Below are 26,278 nucleotides of genomic sequence, written 5' to 3'. Positions count from 1 at the left end.
TTGGTAATTTTTCCTTTACCCAGGCATAGGCAAAAGTTTTCAATTTTTACTGAACTCAAGCAACTGAATAGTAATAATCAGATCAGACTTTGCAAGTCTATCAAAGCCCTGAAAGGCAGACTTGGATTGATATATGGATATATGTGGATATATCCTGGATATATGCCAGGATTGCAGGTTCCCACCTCCCACAGGAAACAGCAAAGTCTCTAGCCAATCTTCCTCAAACACATAATTATATTCATAAGCAGATATAAATCATCAGCACTGAAAGCTTAAAATTTTAAATTTCTAAATTTCTAAAGAAGTCCTACTTCAAATTCTACAAGAATTTAAAAGAACTTAAAATGCTAAACTTTTTATAATGGTAATGATCTATGACTTAATTTGCGTTGTTGAACACAAGTCCTACAATTTATAGTTTTAATTATTTTTACAAGCACTCCTAGTGTCACTGACAAACTTTACATAATCTTAGCATAAAAATTCAAGGCAAGGCAAAGTAGTAAGTCAAATGGGGAAAAAAAATTGCAATTTTGTAAACTAAATCAACCACCAAAATCCAATCTGCGGTTTTATTTATTAATTTTCTCATTAGAATGATGGCAAAAAACCCCAAGAGCCACATAAAATAAATGAGTAGTCAGAAATAGTAAAACTCATACCCATAATAAATCCTGAGTGTGTCTAGAAGAAACTGCACACCATACTTCTTTCTGAAGAGTCTTCTACTGTCCTTGATGATTGTAGAAAGATACTGTATATGTCCTACAACATAAAGGTTTCTTTTAGAACCAAGATAAAGATTTGTATCATGCGAAGAGTCCTGTGCCTTCTCACAGTTGCCTGAGGCCAAGAGCTCACCGATTCTGAAGGGGAAGTCACCACTGTTCCAGATGCTGAAGTCAAAAAGTAAGTGGTGATACATCTGTTGCAAAAGCTGCATGTTCTTTTCCACTGAGACTTGTTCTATCAGCAACTGTACAGCCATCAGGACATTCACATCCATTAAGATGCTTGGCACCTTGCAAAATAACAACAGGTGTCAGCACTCAAATACTGAATGTCCTAATAAAATCTTATTTTAAAAAATGGAAGTTTCTTTTATCTTCTACAGCAATGTCTGCTCCATTAAAGCAATACAATAAACACAAAGGTAGTCTAATTTAAATAACCAAACAACACAATATTTATATCAAAAAAAGCAGAACATTAATGAAAATGAAACATTGTATTGCACTTTGCAGATAAATACCAAACTTCTCACACCTTCTTGCTTTCAGAAACACAAGAAAAAAAATACTTACTAAGGAGGCCTTTAAAGACCGTGGTATTCTGGCTATGCTTTAAAATAATCAGGACCTCATCCACAAAATTCATTACTAAATGATGTTTCTCAAGTTTGCTCACCTTCTGTAACAAGGCTCCTAGGGTGGCAACTCCATGGGAGTGAATGAGATTTTCTTGATTAACATGATGTCCCTGAATAAAGTGTTTTATCATCAAAATGAAAGTTGCAACTATGTTCTTCTCCAGACGTGCTTCTGCAGAACAGAAAAACAGTAGCAAAAGTCTTATGGTTTATCATTGGATCACTGCATAAAAATAGAGGGGAAAAAGTAAAATCAACTGTTAATATTCCTACTTCCTGAACTTCTCAACTCCTGTTCCTTAGCTGTAGCCTGTTTTTAGATCTTTTTCTGTGCCTAATCATAGCCATTCCATGCCCCTCAGGAACAAAGTGATCCCAGTCATGACTTCAATTGCTTCATCCATGGCTGTAGGTTACAAACTTCTTTGTTACAATCTTTTGCAAATGTTGCAGTTATTTTCCCTCTGTAGTTGCAAACTGACACTTCCAAGCCATGGTATGCAAAAGAATTTGTGACAGAGAGAAGACCTATTTCTTTTTACTCTTCTCCACCATTTCATCTTTGAAAAAAAGCAGTGTTCTGTCTTGCAAGGTCTGATTTCTCAGTGGTTTTTGTTAAGGTCAAAGTTCTTTAAAAATCTATTCTTAAAGCATCCCTTCAGTTTCTTTTTATTTTAATCCAAAACATGACTATGTGTAAAAGAGGTAGGAGCCTGAATATTTTATTATGAAAATATAAGTCTGGCTAAAAGCTAAATAGTGCTGCTGTCCCAATGTGGCTGTGTGACCCAGCACTCAAGCTGCAGGAAAGCTTCTCCTGTTGATATTACTAAGTTTTACATCAAACATAATTTCTCAAAATAATCAGAATAGAAATTAAAACAATGTCATACCTTGGCACCTGTAACAGTAAATCATGAAAAGAAAAATAATGCCATTAAATATATCTATACTTGAAATATGTTATATTATTTTTTATATAGTACTGAACTCCTGGTATTCAGTATCCATGTCAGGAATCTAGGAACAGAAAGAGCCTTTCAGCTTCACATAGATGCTCTGGAAAACCCAGCACATAGCAAACAGCCTTCCATCATTCAAAAAAGGACTTGTAAAATCAAGCTTAAACATTAGTTCACTTCAGCTTCACTTTCTTACCTGATGCCTTTGGGGATGAAAACACCACCCAGTCACCTTCTACAGGAGTTACAAGTTCTGGAGGCAGAGCTTCTCCTTCAGACTTCTCAGGCATCTGTGCACCAAGAAAGCTGATCTGCTCCAGCAATGGAAACAGCACATTCATTCCACCAATACAGTTGATCATATCCTGGATCAAGAGAAAAGGCAGGATAAACATCACCATAAATAAAAGCCCTTCCACTATAGCAAGAATTCACTCTGCATAGAAGAGTACTCACAAACCAATCAGAATGTCTCACAGGCCACTTACACATGGACCATTCTGCCAGCTCTTGTTCTGAAAGTACGTTTTGTACATTTCCTTCCTCCCCCGCCCCCATATAAACACTGAAAACTGAAGGACACAAAAACTTAGGAAGAATCCTCTGCTAAATATCTTTGAAAACCAGGAAAAACATTTCTCTGATTTCTAACTTACTTGCAGCAAGCAGTAAGAGAAGACTATAAGATTATAACATCTCTGCTTTAATCATGTTCCTGCAACATTTCAACTTCAGGCAACTAAATAGTACAATTTTATTCTTATTTTAAAATAACTCTACACATACATCAATTCTAAGCCTCTCCCTAAAATTCAATTCTCCTAAGTCCCCCTTTTTCCCCTCCTTCTCACAAGTGGAGATAGCACAAGACAGTCCCTGGAGGTGTTTAAGGACATACTGGATTTGGCACTTAGTGCCACAGTCTGGTTAACAAGATGGTGTTTGGTCACAGGTTGGACTTGATGACCTCAGAGGACATTTCCAATTTAATTGATTCTGGATTCTGTTATTTAAACAATGCTTCTGGTGGTAAGGTGTAATATATTCCAACCACAAGATTTCTAGAAGTGATTCACAAACACTTCAAATAAATTAAAAATCAGGGTCTTAGCAAGCTACTCAGAGAGACCCACTCATTTTCCCAGCTTGGTCCAGAGACAAACACTGTGGAGCCCATTACTGGGCAACGAAGACAAATTGAAGTATTTTAGAATTATTTATATCATAGCAAAATTAACTAATGAGTCTCTGAATTTTCTTAACATTAGTCTCAGCAAGTGGATGTAGAGATGTGCACAGTGTACAGTGATATATGTGCACAGTGGCTATGTATAGTGTAGCTCCAACAATATTTCCTTATTAATCAGTTTGCCAGTACAGTCAATTGTTCACTGTTCTTGAAAAAAAGGCAGATCTTACTTATAGTGGATACATTTTCCTCGAGATGGATAAACGTGGTATTCTACTGACAAGTCCCAAGTGTTACCTAAACCCTAGTAATCTTCATCTAATTCAAAGTTTATGACAGCAAGAAAACCATGACAGAATTCCCTAGAGATGACAAAGTGCTCTTGATACACAACATGCATTCAATATTATTATGAAGAATTGCCAGCTGCCACAAAATATCTTCATGTACTGTGACAGTAAAAGCAGTGGCCCTCATAAGTTCTCAATAAATGCAAAGTAAATGCAACACTACTCCAGCTACAGCATTAACCCATGAGTTCTCAGTATAAAAACATGGTGCGTTTGTTAAATATAATTTGCATAATGATAACTTCCAGCATTCTAAAAGTTAGATGAACATAAACAATCACTGTCACTTTTACATCAGGTTCTCCCTCTTCACAACATATTTACCTTGATGTCCCAATTCACTACTTTGTTTCCTGTTAGTCTTCCATGTAAAAGATTTGCAGACAGGTCAAGGCAAATTGGGTTTCTGCAGGCCTATTAAACAAATAAAGAAGCCATGATATCACCAAGCATCTACAGATACTTGAACACAAGATTTTGTGCCTATGTGTCCATATTAAAGTATTTAAACAACATGAAGCCCTTAGAATATAAGATGCTACTTTAGATTTGACATTCTCTATTGCACAAGGTAATTCCATCCTTTTGTCAAACCTACTATGTCTGCGCAAGACTACAGTTTAAGAAAGCTCTCACTGCTCCTTATCTTCCCATAAAAGCCACAGTGCAAACACTGAAAGCAATGCACACTGTGTAGTCAAACAGAAATTATGTCCTGTTTCATACCTTTGGTGTATAATGAAGCAGCACCTTACTGGGGAGGTCTGCTACTTCAGCTTCTTGTGATTTCCATGGAGTTAAACAGTTTGGACCTACAAAAAAAAAGGAATATAAAATCATATGACATATTTTTAAGAGTCCACTGGTTATTCATGTTGCCCTTTACAAATTTTATACTACCAAACTTGTTGGAAGAACAAATGGGACAGTCTGAACTATGTCTACTTGAGACATGCTTTGAAGTAGACATTCTGTGACTTAAATAATTTATTTCAGAGGGTCTGCTTAAAAAAGAACATATTCTACATGGAAAGCTAAACTACTCAAAGAAGAGGTGCTTTTTAACTTCAAACAGCTCTCATGTTTGTCTGTCCAAACACCTATCTCATATTTGTCACTAATCTGTTATCAAGCCTAAATGCCCAGAAAACGAGTAACCTTCAAGATAGTTTTGTTTAGCAATACAAAATATTTCCTTTAAATGATGCAAGTGTTTTAATGCCAATCTGTAACAACCTCCACTCGTTATGCAACTTAGTACCTTTCACACTTTGAACTGTATTACATAGCTTTCAGAGTATTTTCTTCCAAATCACCACTTAATTATTGATTCTTATGGAAAAATCCTCAAGCATAAAGCACTTTTAAGTGGCCTAAAAATAAGGGCAATACAAGTCTCAGCTGTAAACACATGTGGGCAAAGGGTAGCAAAAATTCAGAATGTACAAGTGAAATTATTACCTAATGTTTTAATTTTGTAGGTCTGTTCATATGATAAACAGATGAGCTTATGCAAATATAACATTTTAAAATCAAACTTCATAACATACTTATTAAATGTTAAGCTTATTTGCTTTAAAGCCCTCTCACTTAGGTCAGCTCTGCAGTTCTTCTGCATTGTAAGTTCTTCATTATGGGTCTGTGTAGAGCAAAGCTTAGTGGGGTCTTGTTCATAACTCATTCCTTTTACTTGCTAAAACCAGTACAATCACCACTTACCTGCTAAATATAACGCCTTCACCTGAGAAGGTTGCAGTGCTTCATGAAAGACAATAACTGATCCAAGCTGGCCCTCCAAAGATGTTGGACACCCCCATTCACTGTCCTGAGTCCCTGCTGAGATCATTTTGGTGACGAACTCCGGTTTTCCAAGCACCCCACCCCAACCTCCTGGAGCGAGAATGCCCCCAAGCGATGTCCGGTGGGGCATGACTGGGGAGGAAAAAGGCGGATCTGGTATCTGAGAGGGTGGAGGAGTTGTTGTTCTTTGACCAGCTGAACCAATGCAGCAAGAAGTAAAAGACTGGTGAGTCATACATGGAAGAAAGAAAACAAAACACATACTGTAAATCTAAGCTTTAAATCTGAAGATTGTATCTAGCACAAGTGAACTAAAAAAATGAAACCCAAAGCAACAAGTTCTGCCAAGTCTTGAAGAGCAAGCAATCCATCACAGTAGGCCAAAAAACAGAGCATATACTTCTCATAATAGCAGGCAACACCCTTTTTCCAACTAAGAGCAATTTGGTTACCTCAAGTGCTGCACGACCTCTGGCAGGAGCACAGCAGGAAGGACAGTGCTCCTGATACCTCTCTGTAAATACTCCTCTTCTGGATTATATTCCAAAATACTAGCCCAGTATATCTGCTACTGCACATTTCTCATATCAGTTAGTCCACTCAAACAGATGCTCTCATGGCAAGATTACTTGCCCTACTTCTAGTGACACTGAGATTTATAATGCTTATTCTACAGATGGGCCAAAATCCAAAGTTTTATCTTGAAATGAAAACTACACTTACTCTCATTTTTAAGTTTTATATTGATTTTACCATTGCAGCATCCAACTTAATTGTTTTCTCAACATACTTAACAAATATCAAATTAGAACTTATAAAAGAGGGAAGAATTTTGGGTGTTATAGCCCAGTTTAATACAAATTTGTTTCCCAAAAGGAATGAACAAAGCTTACAGAGATAATTAAACATGACATGCACTCATTTTGATGACTAGTGTATTGCTAAATGTGTATACATCCAAAATGGCTAGATTAACTCCACATAAAGTGCTTATTCAGTTACTAAAGGAATAAGGAATAGCATATTAAGGAAACATTCAAAAAATCCCCAGTAAAAATACATGAAAATAACAGGGAATATTCCTCATTGAGTACCGTTACATCAATCCTCCTGGTAGAGCTGCCACATATTGTGATGTCATCATAAATCATGTCAATATTGCTCAGGCAATTCTTTTGAGGAAAACCCCATTATTTAATCAATATCACCTGGTAGACTTTTTTATTTTTAAACAGAAATGACTAAACAAGCATTACTTAATGGTTAGTTACACTCCAAAATGATATTCTGGACAGTACCCACAGCTGAACATTACTAGCAGCAGTCTGAACACTCACTGCTGTATGAGAGCTCATCCTACCAGGCTATGGCTCAGAAGGGAACTTACTTCATTCATAGCAGGGAATCGAAGTGGGGCAGAGACCTTCTGCTGTCCATTGACATAGATATACACGAGGCTCTGACCAAAGGGCCTCTTTCCAGGCACGTGAACAATAGTTATGTTGTGCTGGTTAAGTAAAAAAAAATACTTAAGTCATTATTAAGAGCAGTGAAATTACTATATGAAACTATTTAACTTTATCTCTACTAAGCTGGTGAGGAAAGCACTTAAGAAAATAAATCCAAAGCATCAAGAAGAATATTAACAAGAACACCTGCTGATTCTATTTCAAAGGAGTAAATGTAATGTTTACATATAAACAGGTTTTTGAAGAGAAAGATACAGCTCTTTCATAGTAATGCACATCAGTTCTTAAGGATAGGAATAGAAAAGGGTAAGGCAGAAACAGCACCACAGCCATCTATGCCTGCTTTAATTTAATATAAAAACCTCTAATGCTGTAACAAACTTAATCAACGAAAATGCCTAATACACATGCATAAGTTAGCTCCATCAACAACTAATCTATGTGAAAATTGCTTGCATTTTTTTGAGATTAAAACTGCTCTTATGCAATGAATTACTGCAATATTATAAAACAGACTATTTGTTAAATGATAAAAACCCCATAATTTTGACTTCTGAGCTAACAATACAATCTTAAACAAAGTGTTTGTCAGTATCAAATCTTACCCAGAGAGAATCAAAAAAACAATGGTCAGGCAGCATCACTGTTGCATATTCCCTCTTTGTGCACACTGCAACCACCAATACCCCCGAGCACGTAATAAAGGCTTCAAACCCCATACCACTTCCTGTAAAAAAGCTACAAAATACACAAAATCAAGGACTTGCTTCATCAAAACTACCACCTAACAATACACTCATTAAGAAGAAAATCCACTCAAGTTGTTTGGTGGTGGTGGTGCAATATTTACTATGTGACTGTTACTTCTCTTACAAAAAAGAAGACCAAAAAGACACTTTGTTAGCTTCTGCTAGTACCTAAAATGTTAAATTATATCAAGAAGCATTCATGTCAAAATGCACGATTTAAGCACCATGAAGGCACCTTCTCACTTGTACACTTATACAAATCCAGAGTTCATTACCTTCACAACAAACTGTGTGAAAGCTTGTCCTGGTTTTGGGTGGGAGGTTGGAGGGATTGGGTTTTCATTTTTAATGTTGTCTTGTTTAAGCAATGAACCTTCCCACAATTTGGAGTTACGGATGTTGAAACTGTGTCTGACAACATTACAGCAGACAAACTACACCTAAGTTCTGTAACAGAACTTGGCTGTGGTGACAGATGAAAGCTCTCCCTTTCTCAGACCGAACATTAAGCATTGCCTTTGATGGGCAATGGAGATAAGCAGAAGCACCACATGCCACAGGGCACAGACGGCCTACACCGGTAGGCTGTAGCAGTTCCGGTAACTGTACCTGTAGAGCTGCTTCCTCTTGCCGCTTTTGCCCGTCGTGCCGGGGTCCACCCGGTCCTGGTCCAGGCAGAGCCAGGCGTTGAAGGAGAAGGCGGAGCCCGGCCACCTGTGGATGGCGGGCAGGGCGATGCCGGCCATGCTGTGGTGCAGGTTGAAGTACTGCAGGGCGCTGGCCAGGCCCTGCTTCCGCGCCATGGCCAGCAGCGCGCGCATCACCGGCACCACGTACGGGTGAGCGCCCCGCGGCTCCTCTGGCCGCAGCAGCCGCACCAGCTGGAGCAGCTCTTCTGAGCCCATGGACTGGCTCCCCAAGGAGCCCAGCAGGGCAATCAGGTTCTCTGCACAAGTGCAGTGGAGCACCGAGTGGGAGTTGAGGGTCTCGATGATACGGATGACCATGTTTGCATTGACACACGTGGCACGGCTCTGTCTGTCAATACAGCAGATTCGCCTCAACCAATTGGAGATGAAAATCTGCAGCTCGTGTGATTCTAGCTCTGGAAGCCACTGGATGAGCAGCAATAAGGGCTGGACATTACTAATGCCTAGTATCCCAACAGCCATGTGGTCACCTTCAACAGCCTGAAAAACAGCAGGGAACTCAGACATGAAATACAGTAAGACAGGGCCAGAAGTACTGTTGAAAGATGAAAGCATTTCTGCTTAAAAGCAAGCACAGCTCACCATATTCATGAGTTCTTCCAGCAATTCCCGTGATGGCTGACCCAGTGATTTTAGTACCTCATATATGTGTGCATACCCAATCCGCTCCTTGAAGACCTCCTGAGGATAAAAATTCCCGTCTCACTAACAAGTAAAATGGACAAAAACTGCTTGTCTACTGCAGCAGGTAGACAAGCAACTTTTAATTTTAATTTAGACAATTTAATGCAATATTAGACACATAGTACTTAGAATGTAATAATTACAGGTTAGAAATCTATTTTTGATAACCTCTTCATTCTACTGTCTCTAGAATGCTGCAGATGAGAAGCATTTCACTGTAGCACACTGATAAATAAAAGTTCAAAGTTGTGTTTTATTAATTACCTATAAAAGAATATAACTACTTTGGTATAATCCAGATGTTAATAATATCACAATGAATAAATAGCTTCACTTTTCATCTTTTTAGTGCAAACTACAGCTTGAAATGTTTACATTGAAACACAGAAGTATTCAAATATTAATCTTTCAGTAAATGACTTTGCTAGAACAGATTAAAAACCACCTGTCCTAAAAACTAAAAAAAATTAGAGAAGTGTTCCACTGAAGTTTCCTGAAAACTAACTGATTTTACAAGAAAAAAAAATCAACCAGCAAAGTTCAAATGGTAGTATTCATTTATAGTTCAATTATTAAACAGCCAATACATCACATGGAATGGATACTCTTCTCCTGGCTATAGTCTGTGCTGAAATGACTTTTTTTAAAAGAATAAATCTTTCAGCAGAAGTGAAGTGATTACTTAGGTAAATATGAAAAGAAAAAACACACATGTTGCAAGTACAAGTACAATTAGTACTTGTACTAACTGTTGCAAGTACAAGTACAATTGAAAGCTCTGACTCTCTGTGAATCCCTGCTAGGCCCCATGTCCAACACACAACTCTTCCCAGGCTTTCCAGAGTCAGTGGAGAAATAACACTTTCAGTAATGCTCTGGAGGAGCATGATGGATCCTGTTGTCTCTCCCTTAGGCTTTACTGCAAGCAGCAAAAAAATAAATGATTCCCACTCCTCCTTTATCCTCCACTGTACAGTCACATCCCTTTACCTGCGCCAAGTCCAGGGAATCATTCAGCCAAGGGTTGAATTTAATTAAATCAGCAATCCAGGAATAAATATACTATTTTTCCATGGGCTTAGCTTCCAGTTAGAATCACAAACTAACCACAACCTATCCATTATAACCTTATCCAAGAATAACTACCAAGGAAGGGCACAGGGCAATAGCATGACCACCATCTGGGCAGCAATACTGTCTTGGCTTGGTTTAAAGCCATAAAAAACTACAACGCAAACTGAAAATTCCTGTAAATACCTACTAAATCTACCCCATATATCCATGGGACAAGTAACAATGTACTTTCTTTACAAAGGTTCCAACTGCCAGCATATTCGGATCTTCCAGTTTTAGTAGAAAGATGACTCAGTGTTCAGCCATCAGACACATATAAAGGGATAAGAAATGCTAATCAGCTATTCCTATCTGGCATGAATGTGTGAGCACAATCTGCTCATCTCCATTAGCAAGATCCATCAAGGTATTGTGATAACAATACTAACTAGAAACATGATCAAGAAGCTGCAAACAGCCCTCTGCATAGACACCGTTACCTTTGCAGCTGGAGACTTGTGCATTACTGCTGTGAGGGCTTGAATGGTTGATACTGCCAAGGAGTCCAGGTGTCCCTGAAACACCTGAAAAGAGCAGGTACAGAAGTCATATACAAACATGCAAAGACAGTTCAGCTCCAAAATCTGCGCTGTGCCCTCCTGCCTGGAGGGAAACCAGGAGTTTGGTAACATGCTTCAAAAATCATCTCCCCATCAGTCAAGATTTCAAACCCCACAGCCTACAAGGAGTTACATCACAGTAGACAACTAACCACAGACTTCAGAAGGAGAGAAGCATTTGCAACACAAACTGCACCTCAAATATTCCGATGGACAAACAAGTTTTCCTCATGCGTCTAATGGACAACCTCAAGAGGGAGGGAGGAAAACAATTAGGAAATCTCTTGCAGTGTGTGTGCTGCTGGAAAATCAGCATCTGCAGTTCATATAAAGTGACTTATTCTCCATCCAAGGCCCTGCAAACCAACACAGCACAGACACACCCCCAAAATTGAAGAGATAAGTCACACCAGCAAAATTAGGTGGCTGCCTCACCCATAGCTTCATTGCATTGATTCAACGCTTCTCTCTCCAATTTAAGTTATCTTTTGAGGTTTTATTCTATAATTCTTGTTTATATTGATATTTCTATGATGGTTTTAAGAACAAAAATGTTGGAGCACTCTTTTGCATCCATCAGTAAACCTAATTAGCAACACTGTGCAAACAAACATACTGTTTCATCATCTCTGAAATATGATGCGCACCTCAGGCATATTTTGAAAGTGAAATGTCAAGAATCAGAAGATTATTATATGTGAAGAAACATTTACGTGTGGTTAGAACATTGTGCTGTGTCCAAAAAAGCCAAAGCTGTTAGTTAAAAGTCACAATTCGTAAATAATCATCCCATGTATTCAGCCTTTTTTACATATTTAATCAGAACAAATAATTCTACTATAAAATTTATACAAAAATGGGCATTTTTAACTTTCCACAATATTTGGGAAAAGCAAAGCAACAGGCTATTCCTACCTCCCTGATTCAGCCTGTCCATTGTTTTGTGAACATCTGTTCTTGACGACAAGCAAAGAACCAGGACACCAAACACAATCATTGAGATTCACAAACAAGGCCCCAGAATCCAAAACACCACAGTGCTCAGACAAAGTGCAAAAAAAGAGGAAAAGGAGGGGAAAAAGAATCACCACTAGTTTGAGGAAATGAATTTGGATCCCATTCATGTGCTTCACCTTTTCCTTAAAAGAAGCGTAACTGATGCTCATTCTATTGCCGATATCTGCAGTTTGAAGCGGATGAATAAAACATAGGCTAAATTCAATCTGCTATGCAGAAAAATCATTTTCCAGAGACAGAAAATGCTGATCTGTGCAGCATCAAAAGTTCATCTTGCTGCAGAAGGCTTAAGGAGGATGGTTAAGGTGAAGCACAGGAATCAATTTTCCTGTGATTGTGTCTTGACTTCAACTGAAGCGAAATACAGTTTAGGTAGGTACCTGGTCCTCATTCATTTCTGTCAGTAATTTGTTGGTAAGGTCTTTCTCACTCTTGTCTGCCACTTTATTGTTAGCATTTAAAAACAGCTGTTAGAAACAGAGACAAGAATAATGGAAATAATTGCATTAAACAGTTACCTGCAGCCAAATCTGTGGAGGCTGCCTTAGATTTGTATTTCACATACAAAAACAAAAAGGGGGGGAAAATACTGACGATTACATTGTATTTTGGCTAAAGAATAATTAATTTTTTTTTCAAAAAAGAAAAAGAAGGAAATTATGTAATCACTGAGACAAAGAGAAAGATTTATCTGTACTCATCTCTGGCTTAGCAACTGTGATTTCATTCACAATATGCAACATGACAGAGCTCTAAGAAATTAACTTGTGAGAAATAAAGACAAGAGTGGGGCATTAATAAGGAAATGGATACAGATGTTTCATCGTTTCCCTCTTATGTTTCAGCCTAGGTGAAAGCTGAAGATACCTAGACAGAATATGTTCATCTTCAAACACTACAGTAGCAGAATTTCTGGGGCACACAGTCTTTAGGACAGGAAGAAGGGCAAAATATCTCTGCCATCATCCTAAGGATCAGACAGCTTGCAAATAGTTTTAAATCAAATATACACCTATACTGCATCTTCAGCTAAGGAACTGCTCTGTGTTCAGTAGCTAAATTCCTAGTCAGTACCTGAATTTTAAAGTTTCCAACTCACTCAAATTCATAATCAATTGCAGTCAATTTGTGTGCCAAATTTAGCTGTAATGTAATCAGAACTAAATTTACCTCCTTCTGTTCTATTGATGCATTAAAAAAAAAAAAAACAACTCTGATCAACATGTTATAAAAGCTCCTTTAAAAAATATAAACACTTTCCTTTAGTGGGTAAACCCTAAGCATTTCTCACACACACACACACACACATTTTGCTCCATTATCTGCTAGCTTAGTCTCCCTGAAGAGGAACAACCTGAGAAACAGACTTCCATAAAATAGGCCAAAACAAAGGACAACACTCAAGATATTACTTTGACTTACATAGGTGTGAAAGCGCATTGTTAGAAACACTTTGAAAGGTACATCACAGTCAAGAGCACTTAACAATGCAGAGTAACTATAATATGTCTCAGAGGACTATAACATCAGCAAGAATAAGAACATTAAACAAAAGCAAATGGAGACAATGAAAAGGTAAAGATGTCATCAAACTTTTGTTATGAGTTGCTTCATTTCTCATAAGGCATGTGAAAAGGAAAAGTAGATTTATTTTTACAATGTCTATATGGTTTTAATTTTTCCATTTAAAAGTTGTTCAAAAACCACATTTTTTTCTTTTAATCAGACATACTGTTGGAGGTCATCGTGCTTTGCTCAAAGTCTGACCTCTGAGATAGTTAAACAGATGAGAAAAGATTCAGCACTGACAAACCAGAATGTTAAATGACTCTCAGTACAGAATAAGCACCTCCAGATACCTCTAAATTACAGTCCTTCTTTTTGGATATCACTGGCAAAAAGTGACAATCAGATCATCAAAACTTAACCAAGCAGTTTTGTAAAGCTTTTGTGTAGATCTCTAACCCTAAAGCATAGATAAGGAAAGACAGTTTGCCTATGAGCCTTAAAGCCAGCAAACATTAAAGAAAAAAAAAGGATTTACATCTTGGAAGATTGTAATACTGCAAATGATTAGGAAGTATGAGTAGAAATACAGCCTTGAACACCCCAAGTTCTTTGGGATATCTAGAGCAGAAATAGTGGTATGGATTTGCTTCACCCCTCCTTTCCAAAGAAATTACTTGCATTTCAAGTTTGCAGAAGATCCAAGAGCTTCCTGAGTTTCAGGTATATGTATGGACTCTCATGCTCTCTGCAGAAATGCAGAACACGCTTTCCAAACACAGCTTGCCTGGATCTCCACCCTCAGCTAATAAGGAGAAATCCTAATTCCAAAAGTAACTCAGTGTTTGCTATTTGGCTTTGAAAAAGAATGGGGACAGTGTATTTGGAAGCACAAATATACTGCAACACCTGCCCTGCCTCTATCTCTCCCACTTCTCATCTGTGGGGGTATTTTGCCTGCGAAAGGCTAAAAAAGCACACTGTGTACCAAACTGGCACCACTGATCTCTAAACAGCACAGTGATATGTGAGTCTGTATCCCTGGAAAAAAAAACTTTAAAAGAACATATCTTGTAACATACAGACAGGCAGAATGAAAATAAAAACAGCAAGCTGCAAGAAAAAAATAGATCAGCTGTTCCTGCTTTCTTAAATTCCGCCACTTGTTTATGAGTGCCAGAACACAGCTAAGAGTCTCCATGAAGAGGTAAACAACACATTGCTGATGATTTTAGAAGAAACTAAAAAAGGAGTTTCCTATCAAGTACCAGGTAACAAAAACAGGCAGATTCCCAAACACAGGAGAAGAATGGAAAGGTCAAACAATGTATTTTCAGCAAGAGATAATAAAGCTACAGACTATTCAAAACACTTCAAGTCAGTTGGCATTCTGCCACTAATTATAATCACAACTAGGACATGATCCAAACACATTTATTTTTAATACATCATTGCACTGAAATACATTCTAATCCAAAATCTAAATGGATTAGTAACAAATTGCATAGTGTAGTTAGCATTAAATTATCTAGCATCAGAAGAGTTCAAAACAGCTATATCACTAACATATCACAATAACATATCACAAAAAGAAATAGTGCAGAGAGTTACATCATATCTGTGTTCTTTTACACAGGGAAAAATAAAATCAGTGCAATCAGTGGAAGTTTACAAATGATGATCATTTGCAGCTCAGATGAAAACCCTAGATCCTATGTAGAAAAGGAAAAATTGAGGAACATTTTTAACAGCTTGGGCTCATGTTTTATGTCAGCCACACACAGGATTCAAATATTTTGAAAGACTTAAAATGGGACACCAGAAAGATTTTTAAATGGAAAAATATTCCTCTGAAATTAGAATTCAGACCTCCATCTGGCAGCAGTTTTTAAGTGACTTGCTAATAATCCAGTGATAGAAACAGAACATAACCGAACTCCACAACAAGAAGTCACATAAAAAGGCAGGTGGGATTGACTTTTTTAATCAGACATACTGTTAGAGATCATTGTGCTTAGCTCAAAGTCTGACATCTGAGAGATTTTAATAGGTAGGAAAAGATTCAGCAGCAATTCAAAGATACAGCATTATAACAGATGTTAGAGACTGAGCAGGGTCTGTAAAGGTATTTTGCTCAGGACTCAAATTATTCATTGTTTTAACCACAAAACAGATTAGACACCTCTACTTCATTAGTAATAATACAAGGCAGGGTTTGTTAAAAATATGGTGATAAGGGAAAACTTACCTTGCAGTTCTGCAACAGTCGAATGAGATGCTCAAAGCAGTTACTGTTAAGGAAAATTGCCTGCAGAACAGGCCTATCTGTGCAGTCTAACATGGCTGTGATGGTATCTATAAAATTAAAACAGAACTGGCATCAAAGACAAAACACACCCCAAATCCATCAAGCATTTTTTCCAGCACATTCCAGAAAAAAATTATAAAAATTTTATTATCTGCACTTTTGATCAAGAATTATATGCATTTTAAGAACAACTCACTAGGCCTAAAGCTAAACATTTTGACACTGTAAAGGCTACCACAGACTAATGTTATGGAGAAATTTTACCTAATGAATATCTTTGATTGCTTTGGGGCTCTGTCAAAAGTCATTTCCAATTGTGAGTACATAAGCAGCATCACCTTTTTTTTTACAGCACATGAACACTTCTTTCCTCAACAAGGAATTGCTCTGCAATCTACAGCAGCCTTATTCTCCATGGCCACAGTACTACTCCTCAGTTTTCTTGGAAGTATGGGAAAAGAAACACCACCTTTCCCACGCTGAACATCAAAATGGAAAAAACTCAACCCCTGAATTCTAACCCAAAAACTTATACCCAACTCTTTCCGACTATTACTTCTGGCCAATGCTTACAACAATGCCATTTGAAAGCCAAACTATCAAACAAAACAGCACCACATAGCTATTTTATTACAGAACAGTTTTATATTGCAATTACTAATGTTCTGGTAAGTTTCACTTCTTGCCTAGCAAAGTTTTTCTCTTTTAATGGAGACTTTCAGCCTATGAACCTTATCACTCTGGTTAAATGGTAGCAATCTGATATGGTTTCTTCTGGTTTTTTATTACTAAATTGTGGAAGAGGTTTTACAGCGACTTCTGTGAGCCAGAGAGAAGTTTGATAAGAGGATCCATGTTTACCCCTGAAAGAATTTTCGTCCAAGGTCACTGACATAAAAACCAAGAAAGAAAGAAGGATAAATATGAGAAACCTGCAGTAGCCTATTCCAATAAGCACTTTGTCTTTCCTGACCAATGAGTAAAGTGTAAACTTACGAGCTTTGTAAGAATGTATAAATAGCATGCATGCTATAACAAAACCTGGTTTGAAGCCTCCTGAAAATGGAGCATTGCTTTGTATTGTGATCCTCTCAACTACGACAGTAAATGATTAAAACAAGAAATATATAAGAAGAAATGTAAGAAAATTTTTTTGCTTAGCCAAGTCATTATTTTTTGCTTCAGAGTTATTGTCAGGAAATATTGAAAGGAACAGCGTACTCACTCAGCATTTGGATCTGCAGTGCTATGAATCTGCTCTCCCACTGCCTGCATCGCCTTGGATTAGGTAAGGCTGAATGGTCTGAATTAAGCAACTTGAAATAGTTCTCCAATATTGTACTTGTCTCGACCTGGCGCTGGTCAGAACTGCTGGTTAGGAGGATATGGACAACTTCTGTCAGGCACTTCAGAGTCAGCTCTGCCTTCCTGCTCACTTCCTCAGGGTTTCTGTCATCCCAGTTGTCACAGTCTGCTAAAACACGCATCAAGACTTCCATGGTGGCAGGAGATACTGCTTGAAGAGCATTCCTCTGAAACCCATTAAGGCAAAAGAATTATTAAGAAAAATAAATTCAGAAGAATTTAAACCTCTTCAAACCAGTTGTGTCTACTTGAGTTATCTGAGCCATGCGATATGCATTATTCTATCTACTAATGCTGTGTAGTTGTTAAATAACTAAGAAACATTGTATTTGGATTATGCTGATGGCCACAGATGAAATGCATCCCATCTTTTTCACTTAAATAGGCTCTCTTTTTCTATGGGAATGCTTATATAGAAAAGGAAACACAATTTAATACGTGTTATAACATTCTTATAAGGTAGCCCTGATAAACTGCTAATTTGAGGCAAACCTTCACCTGAGTTTTCATTTTAGATTATGAGATTCATGATACTTGAGAACACGTGGTAAGAACATAATCATTAGCAAATGTTTGCCTGGGTCCTGAATGCATTTTCCTCACCTCTCTTCCTGGGGGCAGAATGCATTTTCCTCCCCTCTCTTCCTGGGGGCTGACTGCCTGGGCTCAGGGATAGAGTCTGGGCTTGTGGTGAGCTTTGAGAAGCCCTGTCAGGGATTCCTTGCCCTCTGTAGGGAGCTGCATTCAAGTTTTGGCTCTCAAACCTTTACTTGTTTCATCTACACTGCAGCCATGGCCATGCCCGGCCATGTCATGTCTTGAACCCGACCCACTGACTTGACTGCAGCTTGACCTTAGCCCTGCCTCATGGCTGTGGATGGGGCTGGCAACCACTGGTCTCTTGACTGACTCTCGTTAGCACCAGGAGAGCAAACCCTGACTCTGATGTGCTGACCAGACTTCCTGGCCTGCCTTTAGGCTCTATCACTACAGACTTGTCTAGTGGGCTGGGCAGGTCCATCCTGGTTGTAGGGCTCCCATCACTGGGTGTAGTGAGATCGCACCCTTTGCCGCTCAGGGAAACTGCTGTTGGCCATGCTGCTCAGACTCCACTTGCCTTCCAAGATAGAGCAGAGCCTGGTTTTGCCTGGTTTCCCTGGCAACCTGTAAAAACACTCTCTTCGAGATCATCAGAAGTAGCAGCTGCTTGTGATCAGACTAAATAGGATTTTACAGAAGTCAGGTGAGAAAGCTGGCTTTGCTGCTGATGAATACCCTCATTTCCTCATGTTCTTTCAGACTTTAAACAGTTTCCAAGCTGTAAATGCCTCCTACTGCAAACAGCTTACTTTCAGCACTGGGAAGTAAGATAGATCAATTTCATGCACATAAACACAAAACTTCCATCTTTGCAGGAGGAAATTCTTAATCTAGTTATGCACATTTTTTCTTTAAAATATTACGTTAAGTTCATATGAACGTGTAATTGTTCTAAACAGCAAACTCATATGGTTACTTGAAATTGGGACCCAGCTTTTAGCATTTTGGTATTATTGCTCAGAATGATCCCAAAGTTGCTAAGACAAAAATAATTAATCATGGATAATAAATTCTTCTCATTTGCAAGTTATGGAGTATTTAAAAATCTTAAACAAGGAACAAGCATTTGGAAGTTTCAGTAGCTGAAAAGCTCAGAGTATCCTTACCTGACCACCAGCCACAATAGCTCCAAAGAGATGCAGCAGGCAACATTTTAGGCTTTCCTTGAGATGTTCACTTTCTTGAAAGCATTCTGATTAAATAAAAATGAGATTTTTCTCAAAAAACCCCCACCAACAAATAATAAAAAACTCTCCCCTATTCCCTGTTATAATACAAATTTAAAAAAAAAATCAACTGTATCATGTCCACTTTGTTTTATATAACTCAGACAAAAACACACCAATTCCAGCATTATCAAAGCAACACAACATTACCACATTTATCAGGAATTCACAGGGCCACACCTTCAGCTTGCATAAACTTCCCATGCCAGCTGACAGAACTAGAGACACACAACTTTTGCTCTCGATTTGTAATGTAAAAATGAGCCCATTTTGTCCACACTAATGAGAAAGAGAAGGACATTCTCACACACACCAGTTACCAAGCACGACAAAGTTCAGAGAAATTCTGGCATGAAAAGTCTGATGCCATATGCAGTGCAGGTAGCTCAAAAAAACAGCCCCTGAGCTTGCTGACTTTAAGGCAGATTGTCAGAGAACCCTGTGCAGACCTGTAACCTCTCTAGCAGTAGTTTCTTGAATGACAACTACCTTGCATCTCTTCTCTTGCCATATCTGAGAGAAATTAGTCCCAGACAGCCTCAGCATCTCTTCTTAGCAATAGATATAACCTGGATATTGTTACAGCAATAATGCTAGACCTAACACAGCAGCCAGAAACTGCAAAGGATTATTTTTGCAAATGCCACTTATTGGCAAGTAAGATTGCTGATTATATACTGAATGTCTAAGCCTCTAAGCCTGTTTTAAAAGAAGATTGCAGAGCTATTTTTCCACTTAGATGATCGCACTGCTAGTGAGCTAGTACCACCACTCCCTGACTCATAGCCTCTGGATCTTTGTAGAACTTCAGACAAATTGAAAAGAGCAGTACCTAGCAGATTGTGAGTAAATCATTAGGCTGGGCAGACTAAAACCACCCCTCCTCAAATTAGTCCTGGCATGGGAGGATGCTTAAGGCACATGCTCAGCAATTTCTTACTCTGTCCTTTCTGCCAGCTGGCCAACAAGCAGGTGAGTATCTGCTGGCTAATGAGCACACTTTTAGCTCAGTCACATTATATTGTATTTAAGAGACAGAAGGAACCACAGGGCAATGCACTGCAGGGAGAGGAGAGAACCTACATATGACATTCCTCAGCAGCAGCTTTTAGAATGGGTTTCCAGTGCTCTGGCACATACATAAGGGCATTTTACTGGCAGCAGCAATTTGGTCTTTTTGGCAACTGTCCTATTTTTTGTACGCAGCAATGGAATCTCAAGGAACAGGAGCTGCGACTCAAACCTAGAAAAATCAAATTCATAAATGCTATCGCTCCATGAATAAAATCTCTCTTTTTTTATTTTCAATTAAAACCAAGTTAATGGATAGCTGCAAAAAGGGCCGATTTCACTCCTTCACTGCCCTTCCCTCCAGCTTGTTCCTGCTGCTTCAATTCTGCAGGCACTAGCACTTCGGTATGCTAATCTGGCAAACTACCTGGGAATCCCTCATTCTTGAGATTTAAGTACAGAATATGGACATGTAAGTTCTTCTCTTCCACACAAACAATCTGTAATCATAAGAACACATGAATTCCTAAGTAGACATCATGGTATTTAATGACTTAACCAGAGAGAAAATTGTTTCCCAAACACGAGGCCAAGGAGCATTTGCTAGTTGAATGGCACAGTTTCATTTTTTCTAGCCGTTAAATCATATTAAAGAGACAGAAGTGCATGGACACTCTCCTAAGATAATTTTTTCCTAAGAGTTATCAGTGCAGTTACCACAGGGATCGCATATGTAATCACTGTGTACCACAATAGAAAGGAAATTCACAGAACCAACCCTATTAAACCACATTAGGCACTGAAATAAAGTCTAGAAATAAAGAAAGAGTCTTTCAGAGATGAGCAGGAACAACAAAATAGTGATGCTCAGAGCAAAGAAGAAGTACAAAAAACAAACAAAGTAACCTACTACATTCAGTCTCAGAAAGAAAGTAAAGGACTCTAACATTTTAGGCATGCTTAGGAGAAAGTTACTTGTGCTCACTAAGTTCTATGTGTTCACTTGTGTTCACTAAGTTCTAAGTTCTAAACTATTTTTTAACAGGCTGTTAAGTAATACTTACGGTAAAAAAAAGGGACAAACTCAACAGTGAGGGAAGCTGGTTTATACTTCTGTCTACTCCTTTCAACTGTACTAAGGAAACGTCTGCAATTACATTAAAAAACGTACAGCAAAGAAATTAGACATGACACCTTTGTTTATTACTTACTTATTAATGTATTACTTATAATGTGAATTTATAATATGACATAGAAAATGCTGCCATAAATCAGGAATTATCTTTTGCCTACAGGATGAAAAAGAATAGTGAAGTAGTATTTCATCCTGAAGACATGAATCACAGCTAATCCCATATTCAGTCTGCGCTTAAAAATACTTAACATTTTACAAAATTGTTTAGTTAAAAAATAAAATTAAAAAACTAGCAATCTCTTATTTAGTCCAAGGTTATTGCAACTAAGCCACCAGCTACAATGCCAAATTTCTTGATCAAGCCATTTTAAATGGGCAGAAAACATTATTATGAGTTCATTAGGCTTGTGAGAACTCACAATTAAATTAAAGGGATGCAATTCTACTAGTACATTTATAAACTTATTTTCAAAGATGTAAGTTATCTAGACTGTGAACTTCAATAACTTATTTTGCCCTAATTCAAGCAGGTCTGCCCAGCACATTCCTTTTGGCTTCTTTGTTCCACTAGTTTAGAAAAATGGTCAGTTTTTGGAAGGAGAACATAATGTAAGCACCTTCATGTGATCAGTTACAACCAATCACCTCTTGATATATCCTCAAATATAATTTTAACTTTTATATTAACAGTAAAAACATAATTTTTAAAAAGTTATTTTAATCATATCCATTTTGAGAAAGCATAATGTGTTTCTGTTCCTGTGGTTTGATTCTACTGATTGATGATTAAATCTCTCATAAACCACAGTATTTACTATCCTGTGCTAGTCCACACATACCCTGCAATTCGCTGCCTCCAGTTTCGATATGGATCATACAGGCTTTCACAGAAAGCCAATGCATGTCTCACAAATTCTTCTATTGGGGTCTGATCCTCCACTTCTTTTTCTTTTGTTTTGCTTTTTAACTGAGGAGAAAAAGAAAGCTATGGTCAGAAAATTTCCAGAAGTTGAAAATTAATCTTTATCTCTCCCAGAACAGTCTTGAGCCTACGAATTGTTCCCCTGATAACACTGTTACTGAAAGAGCAGACCACATAAAAAGGAGCAGGAAGTATCAGATGGCAGAGACACAGACAAGAATTATTAACCACGTACCTGTTGAATGTACAACGTAGTCATGGTGATAACATGGTTAATGTATGAACACATCCCAATCTCTTCCACATTAGCCAAATTCCTGCAAAGACAACATAAAAACCACAGATTGTACACAGTGTACCATCTGAAGCTAGATCAAACAATGTTTGTTTTAGCATTCTGTCTATATTCATACAAAAGGATACCAGCATTTCAAAAATACTCTCCAAAAGACTGCACATACTTAAATGTTTATTTCTGTCACCATTACAGAGCTCACAAGTTTTCATCTGACAGGAAGAAAGACTCAAGTCACTCCGCTACAGGCCAATTCCATCTGGAATTTGAGGTTTCAGAGGTTAAGCAAATTCCCAGGACACCCTAAATAGAAAGCTCAGAAATGGCATCTGATAACAAAGACAGTAACTTCCACTTTACTAGAGCACACACTTTCTAAAACTTTAGGAAACATGTAACCTAGAAACTTTAAATTTCTCACTTTAAATTCTCTGGAGCAAAACAAACACCTAATAAATTATTTTAGAAAATAAAGCAACAACAACTAAGAATTTCTCAGTTCTGAAGTTACGAAGATCAGATATCAAAGTGATGACATAGGAGAACTTCTCAGCAAGTAAAGGTGACACCAGTTTGTAATTCAGAAACTCTTCACCACCATCCACTCAGCTTATATTCAATATTCCAGGGTATTTAAACATTGCTAGCTCTTCGTATTGTTTCAGAGACAAGGTGAGACAAAATATTCAAAAATGCTTCTTCAAATACTCCTCAGTAAAGGAGATTCTCTATTATATTTTATTCCCTTCCTCTCGCTAACAGCATTTTGCAACAGCAAACTGAAGAAATAGTAAGGAATAGATCCCTAAGAACAGTTTATTCATTTGTGTCAACAGAATTACACTATCAGGCAGAAGTTTCAGAAGGGAATCAGCTGCATGAGTAGTGCAATAATAAGTTTCACAAGCTGTTTATGGAATTATAAGCATGTTAAGAATGTGATACAGTTCTTCCTGTACAATTCTCTCGAGTTATTTCATAGCTAACAGTTGTTAGAGGGCACCTTTTCTTTTAAAAGTATTTCTTATATGAGGTATATCATATCTTGAATTCCCACACATTTATCTTCTACAGCTACAAAGAACTTAGTGTTTAAACTCCTGTTTCTATTGCAAACATTATTGCTAAGATGATTGCATTGCTCCCCTCTCTCTCTTTTATTCCCTCTGCCTTTATTCTGAATTGAATATTTATTCTGAAGTGAATTCTGTGAGAAGTGTTATTTCTCTGTATCTACTGGAAGGTATCAAATCACATAGTATGTGTCATTAAAATCTATATAAGCTGCATCAAGATTTCTTAACCAAAACAACAGCCTTGCTGAGGTACCAATTAGAACAAATACCTGCAAAGGATGATAAAGAATTTCACAAGTAAAAGTGACAGAGTCTGCTGCTGCTCTTCCAGGCCATCTGACATTTTCTGGACGCACTGTAGCAACTGGAGCCTGAGGACCTGAAGAATGTTATCAGGAAGCAGTGATATTCCTGGCGGAATGTCGTCCACCCTAATGAAAAAAGCCAGACACAAAATGGTTAATCATACAAATGCCAAGCTGCCAATCGATTCCCATGCACTCATGGGGTGTTCCAGTGAAGTTCTGTGGGAAAGGTCACCCAACTGACACATCACAAACACTTTCTAATGAGCCACAAGGAAATGTCTGGTGGCAATACACCAGTATGAGCTTTCTTTTCCCCAGAAATGAACCACATTAAAAAAAAAAAAAAAGTGTTAAAATTCATTAAGTGGCTTCCTAAATCCTCCTCCATACAATGAGCTGCCTTAATTGCCACAACAAAATTGCATGATCTTCATCAGGTAAAAAGGTAGCCTGGGAAATCCCCAGGGGCAGTCACAGTGGAATGAGAACAAAACATATTTGGAAGAACGTCTTCTACTTTCTACTAAAGATCAGAAGTGTCTAAATAAATGAGATGCCAATTATTGCATAGTTACTGAAGCCCAGTTGGTATTCATCCACAGTGAACCTCAAGTCATTCTGACATAAATTTCAAAAAGCCATTCAAAATTATTGTTTGCCTATTGTTTTCTGCAAACTAAAATATTTTTAGAAACACACCAGCGAAAATCAAGACATGAAGAAAAGAATGGGTTCATTTGTGGTTTAATTTTTTTTTCCAGTGATCCAAAACCAAAGAAGAAAATTACTCAGGAACAACCATAAGGAAACCCATTTCAATAACAGTATAGAAATCTACAGAACTCTTAAGAACATATTTTGAGATGAAAACTGTTTATCTACTGTTGCCCATGCTAAAAACAGTTAGCCTTTGGCAGCAGCTGTTTAGCCTGACACATCCTCTACGAACTCTACGTAGGAAAAGGAAGACACAGGCAAGAGCCTTACAGCTTACAAAAGCCTCCAACACAGCCAAAGCCAGAGGAAAGTTACAACAAAAAAATTCAGCAAGCTCAAACCCTCACTAATGTGATTGCTGTGCACATTGCATCTATGTGAGAAAAAAACACAAAAAAAGATGTGTAGAACTGCAGTGACTGACCCTATACAAGATGACCTCTATTATTTGAGCAAAATGGGGAACAACACATTGTTTAGCTTCTAATGTTGAAAAGGAAGTCTTTATAGAAGGGAAAATCAGAGGCCCAGTTTAGTAAAACACCTAGACAGGTGTAAGCCACAGAAAGATCCCATACCCTGGAAAATAAATGTTACCTACACTTATACAGACAACTACCTACTTCATTCCCTTGCCCCTTCACATAGTTGTGCAATTTGCTTTTCAGATTGTGGAATTAGAATCTCAAGGGATTCAGAGCACTATAACACAAATGTTATAGCCGAGGCTCTAAACTGATAGCAACACTAACTACAAAACTGAGACCAACTGCTCTTCTTCCATCAAATGCCAAGAAAGAAATTTTGATTTCTGTGATAGCAACTTCACCCCTCAAGATGCTGGCAGATCCACTCTCTCTGGAACTACAAGCATGGTTTCTCATAATCTGGTAATTCAGATTCTGTAATTCAGATTCTGACAATTCCCTCTCAGTTTTAGGAAAACTGGAATTTTTGACAGCTGAAATCATATCTCCAGAAGTCAATTCCCTAAAATGGCCAACAAGTCTTTTTCAGTAAGATCACAAAATGCTTTACAAGAGAGCAAACAGCATACCCTTCATGCCTCACATCCCAAAGAATGTTTTCTTAGCAGTAGCTGCCTCTGTTGCACAATCCACGAGAATTTGGGAGAGATGTGAGAGACCGGCATGAGACATCCTAATTGGCATTACACAAAATTAATACACTATAAAGTATATAAATAAATGTAAATATTTATAAACAAATAAGCTTGTTTTCACCCCAGACCAAATAACTACTATACCCCCAAAAAACCTTATATTTAAACAAGGATTTAAATTTGTTGACATGTAGTACCAATTTTTCCCAACCAGACTCATTGTTTAAAGTAAGTACTCCAAAAGGAAGGAGAAAAATTAATATAAAAAAACCATAACCTATCTGATAGTGTTATGTGACTGCCGGTACCCTACCTCAAAAAATATGAGAAACAACTTGACACATTTGGTATCCTTTTATTTATAATTTCCTTCATGATGCTGACATGGTTATGCAGCCATACGAACTCTGTCAGGTGTCTGGAAGGGAACTGAATCACCTCCACATGGGAGGCACCTATCCCAGCTTGAACACACACTGGGAACTCTCCTCCCCCAGCAGTAAAAACTGCTGTAGCAAACCAGGCTTTACTTTTCAACAATCACCATGCAATCACACAAACCATGTAATCACAGCACTCCTATAATGATTTCTGCATCATTTTTCTGCGGGTTTGAAGTCAGCAAGTTAATAAAATGCGGTTTCTATGGTACTGTGCAGGAGCTTCCTTTAAGCTCCTTTGCTCAAGATCATGCAAACCAAAAGCAGAAAA

The 26,278-nt window shown here is 37.8% G+C and overlaps 1 protein-coding gene across 7 annotated transcripts in view; it reads right to left on the bottom strand.

The window, feature by feature from the left end:
- NBEAL1 (neurobeachin like 1) overlaps positions 1 to 26,278 on the bottom strand; it is an 80,527-nt gene that overhangs the window by 35,449 nt on the left and 18,800 nt on the right. For 5 of the 7 annotated variants that reach the window (XR_005257651.1, XM_038143523.1, XM_038143524.1 and 2 more), the window contains 20 exons: positions 23,689 to 23,850; positions 22,284 to 22,365; positions 21,966 to 22,093; positions 21,056 to 21,138; positions 18,861 to 18,946; positions 17,015 to 17,321; positions 15,730 to 15,836; positions 12,356 to 12,442; positions 10,839 to 10,922; positions 9,184 to 9,282; positions 8,501 to 9,081; positions 7,748 to 7,880; positions 7,061 to 7,180; positions 5,593 to 5,896; positions 4,600 to 4,685; positions 4,198 to 4,287; positions 2,531 to 2,699; positions 1,411 to 1,544; positions 865 to 1,024; positions 666 to 768 (listed from right to left, as the gene is read on the bottom strand). Coding sequence is in view for 6 of the 7 variants with exons in the window: in XM_038143523.1 (XP_037999451.1) it covers positions 666 to 768; positions 865 to 1,024; positions 1,411 to 1,544; positions 2,531 to 2,699; positions 4,198 to 4,287; positions 4,600 to 4,685; positions 5,593 to 5,896; positions 7,061 to 7,180; positions 7,748 to 7,880; positions 8,501 to 9,081; positions 9,184 to 9,282; positions 10,839 to 10,922; positions 12,356 to 12,442; positions 15,730 to 15,836; positions 17,015 to 17,321; positions 18,861 to 18,946; positions 21,056 to 21,138; positions 21,966 to 22,093; positions 22,284 to 22,365; positions 23,689 to 23,850 (3,105 nt within the window). In the remaining variant the exon portion in view is untranslated. The remainder of the gene's footprint in view (positions 1 to 665; positions 769 to 864; positions 1,025 to 1,410; positions 1,545 to 2,530; positions 2,700 to 4,197; positions 4,288 to 4,599; positions 4,686 to 5,592; positions 5,897 to 7,060; positions 7,181 to 7,747; positions 7,881 to 8,500; positions 9,082 to 9,183; positions 9,283 to 10,838; positions 10,923 to 12,355; positions 12,443 to 15,729; positions 15,837 to 17,014; positions 17,322 to 18,860; positions 18,947 to 21,055; positions 21,139 to 21,965; positions 22,094 to 22,283; positions 22,366 to 23,688; positions 23,851 to 26,278) is intronic. The other 2 variants (XM_038143526.1, XM_038143525.1) reach the window with 1 other exon arrangement.

Source organism: Motacilla alba, chromosome 7 (assembly GCF_015832195.1).
Source record: "Motacilla alba alba isolate MOTALB_02 chromosome 7, Motacilla_alba_V1.0_pri, whole genome shotgun sequence".
NCBI lineage: Eukaryota > Metazoa > Chordata > Aves > Passeriformes > Motacillidae > Motacilla > Motacilla alba.
Note: the sequence above shows the minus strand (reverse complement) of the source record. Positions and strands in the feature narration are given on the sequence as shown.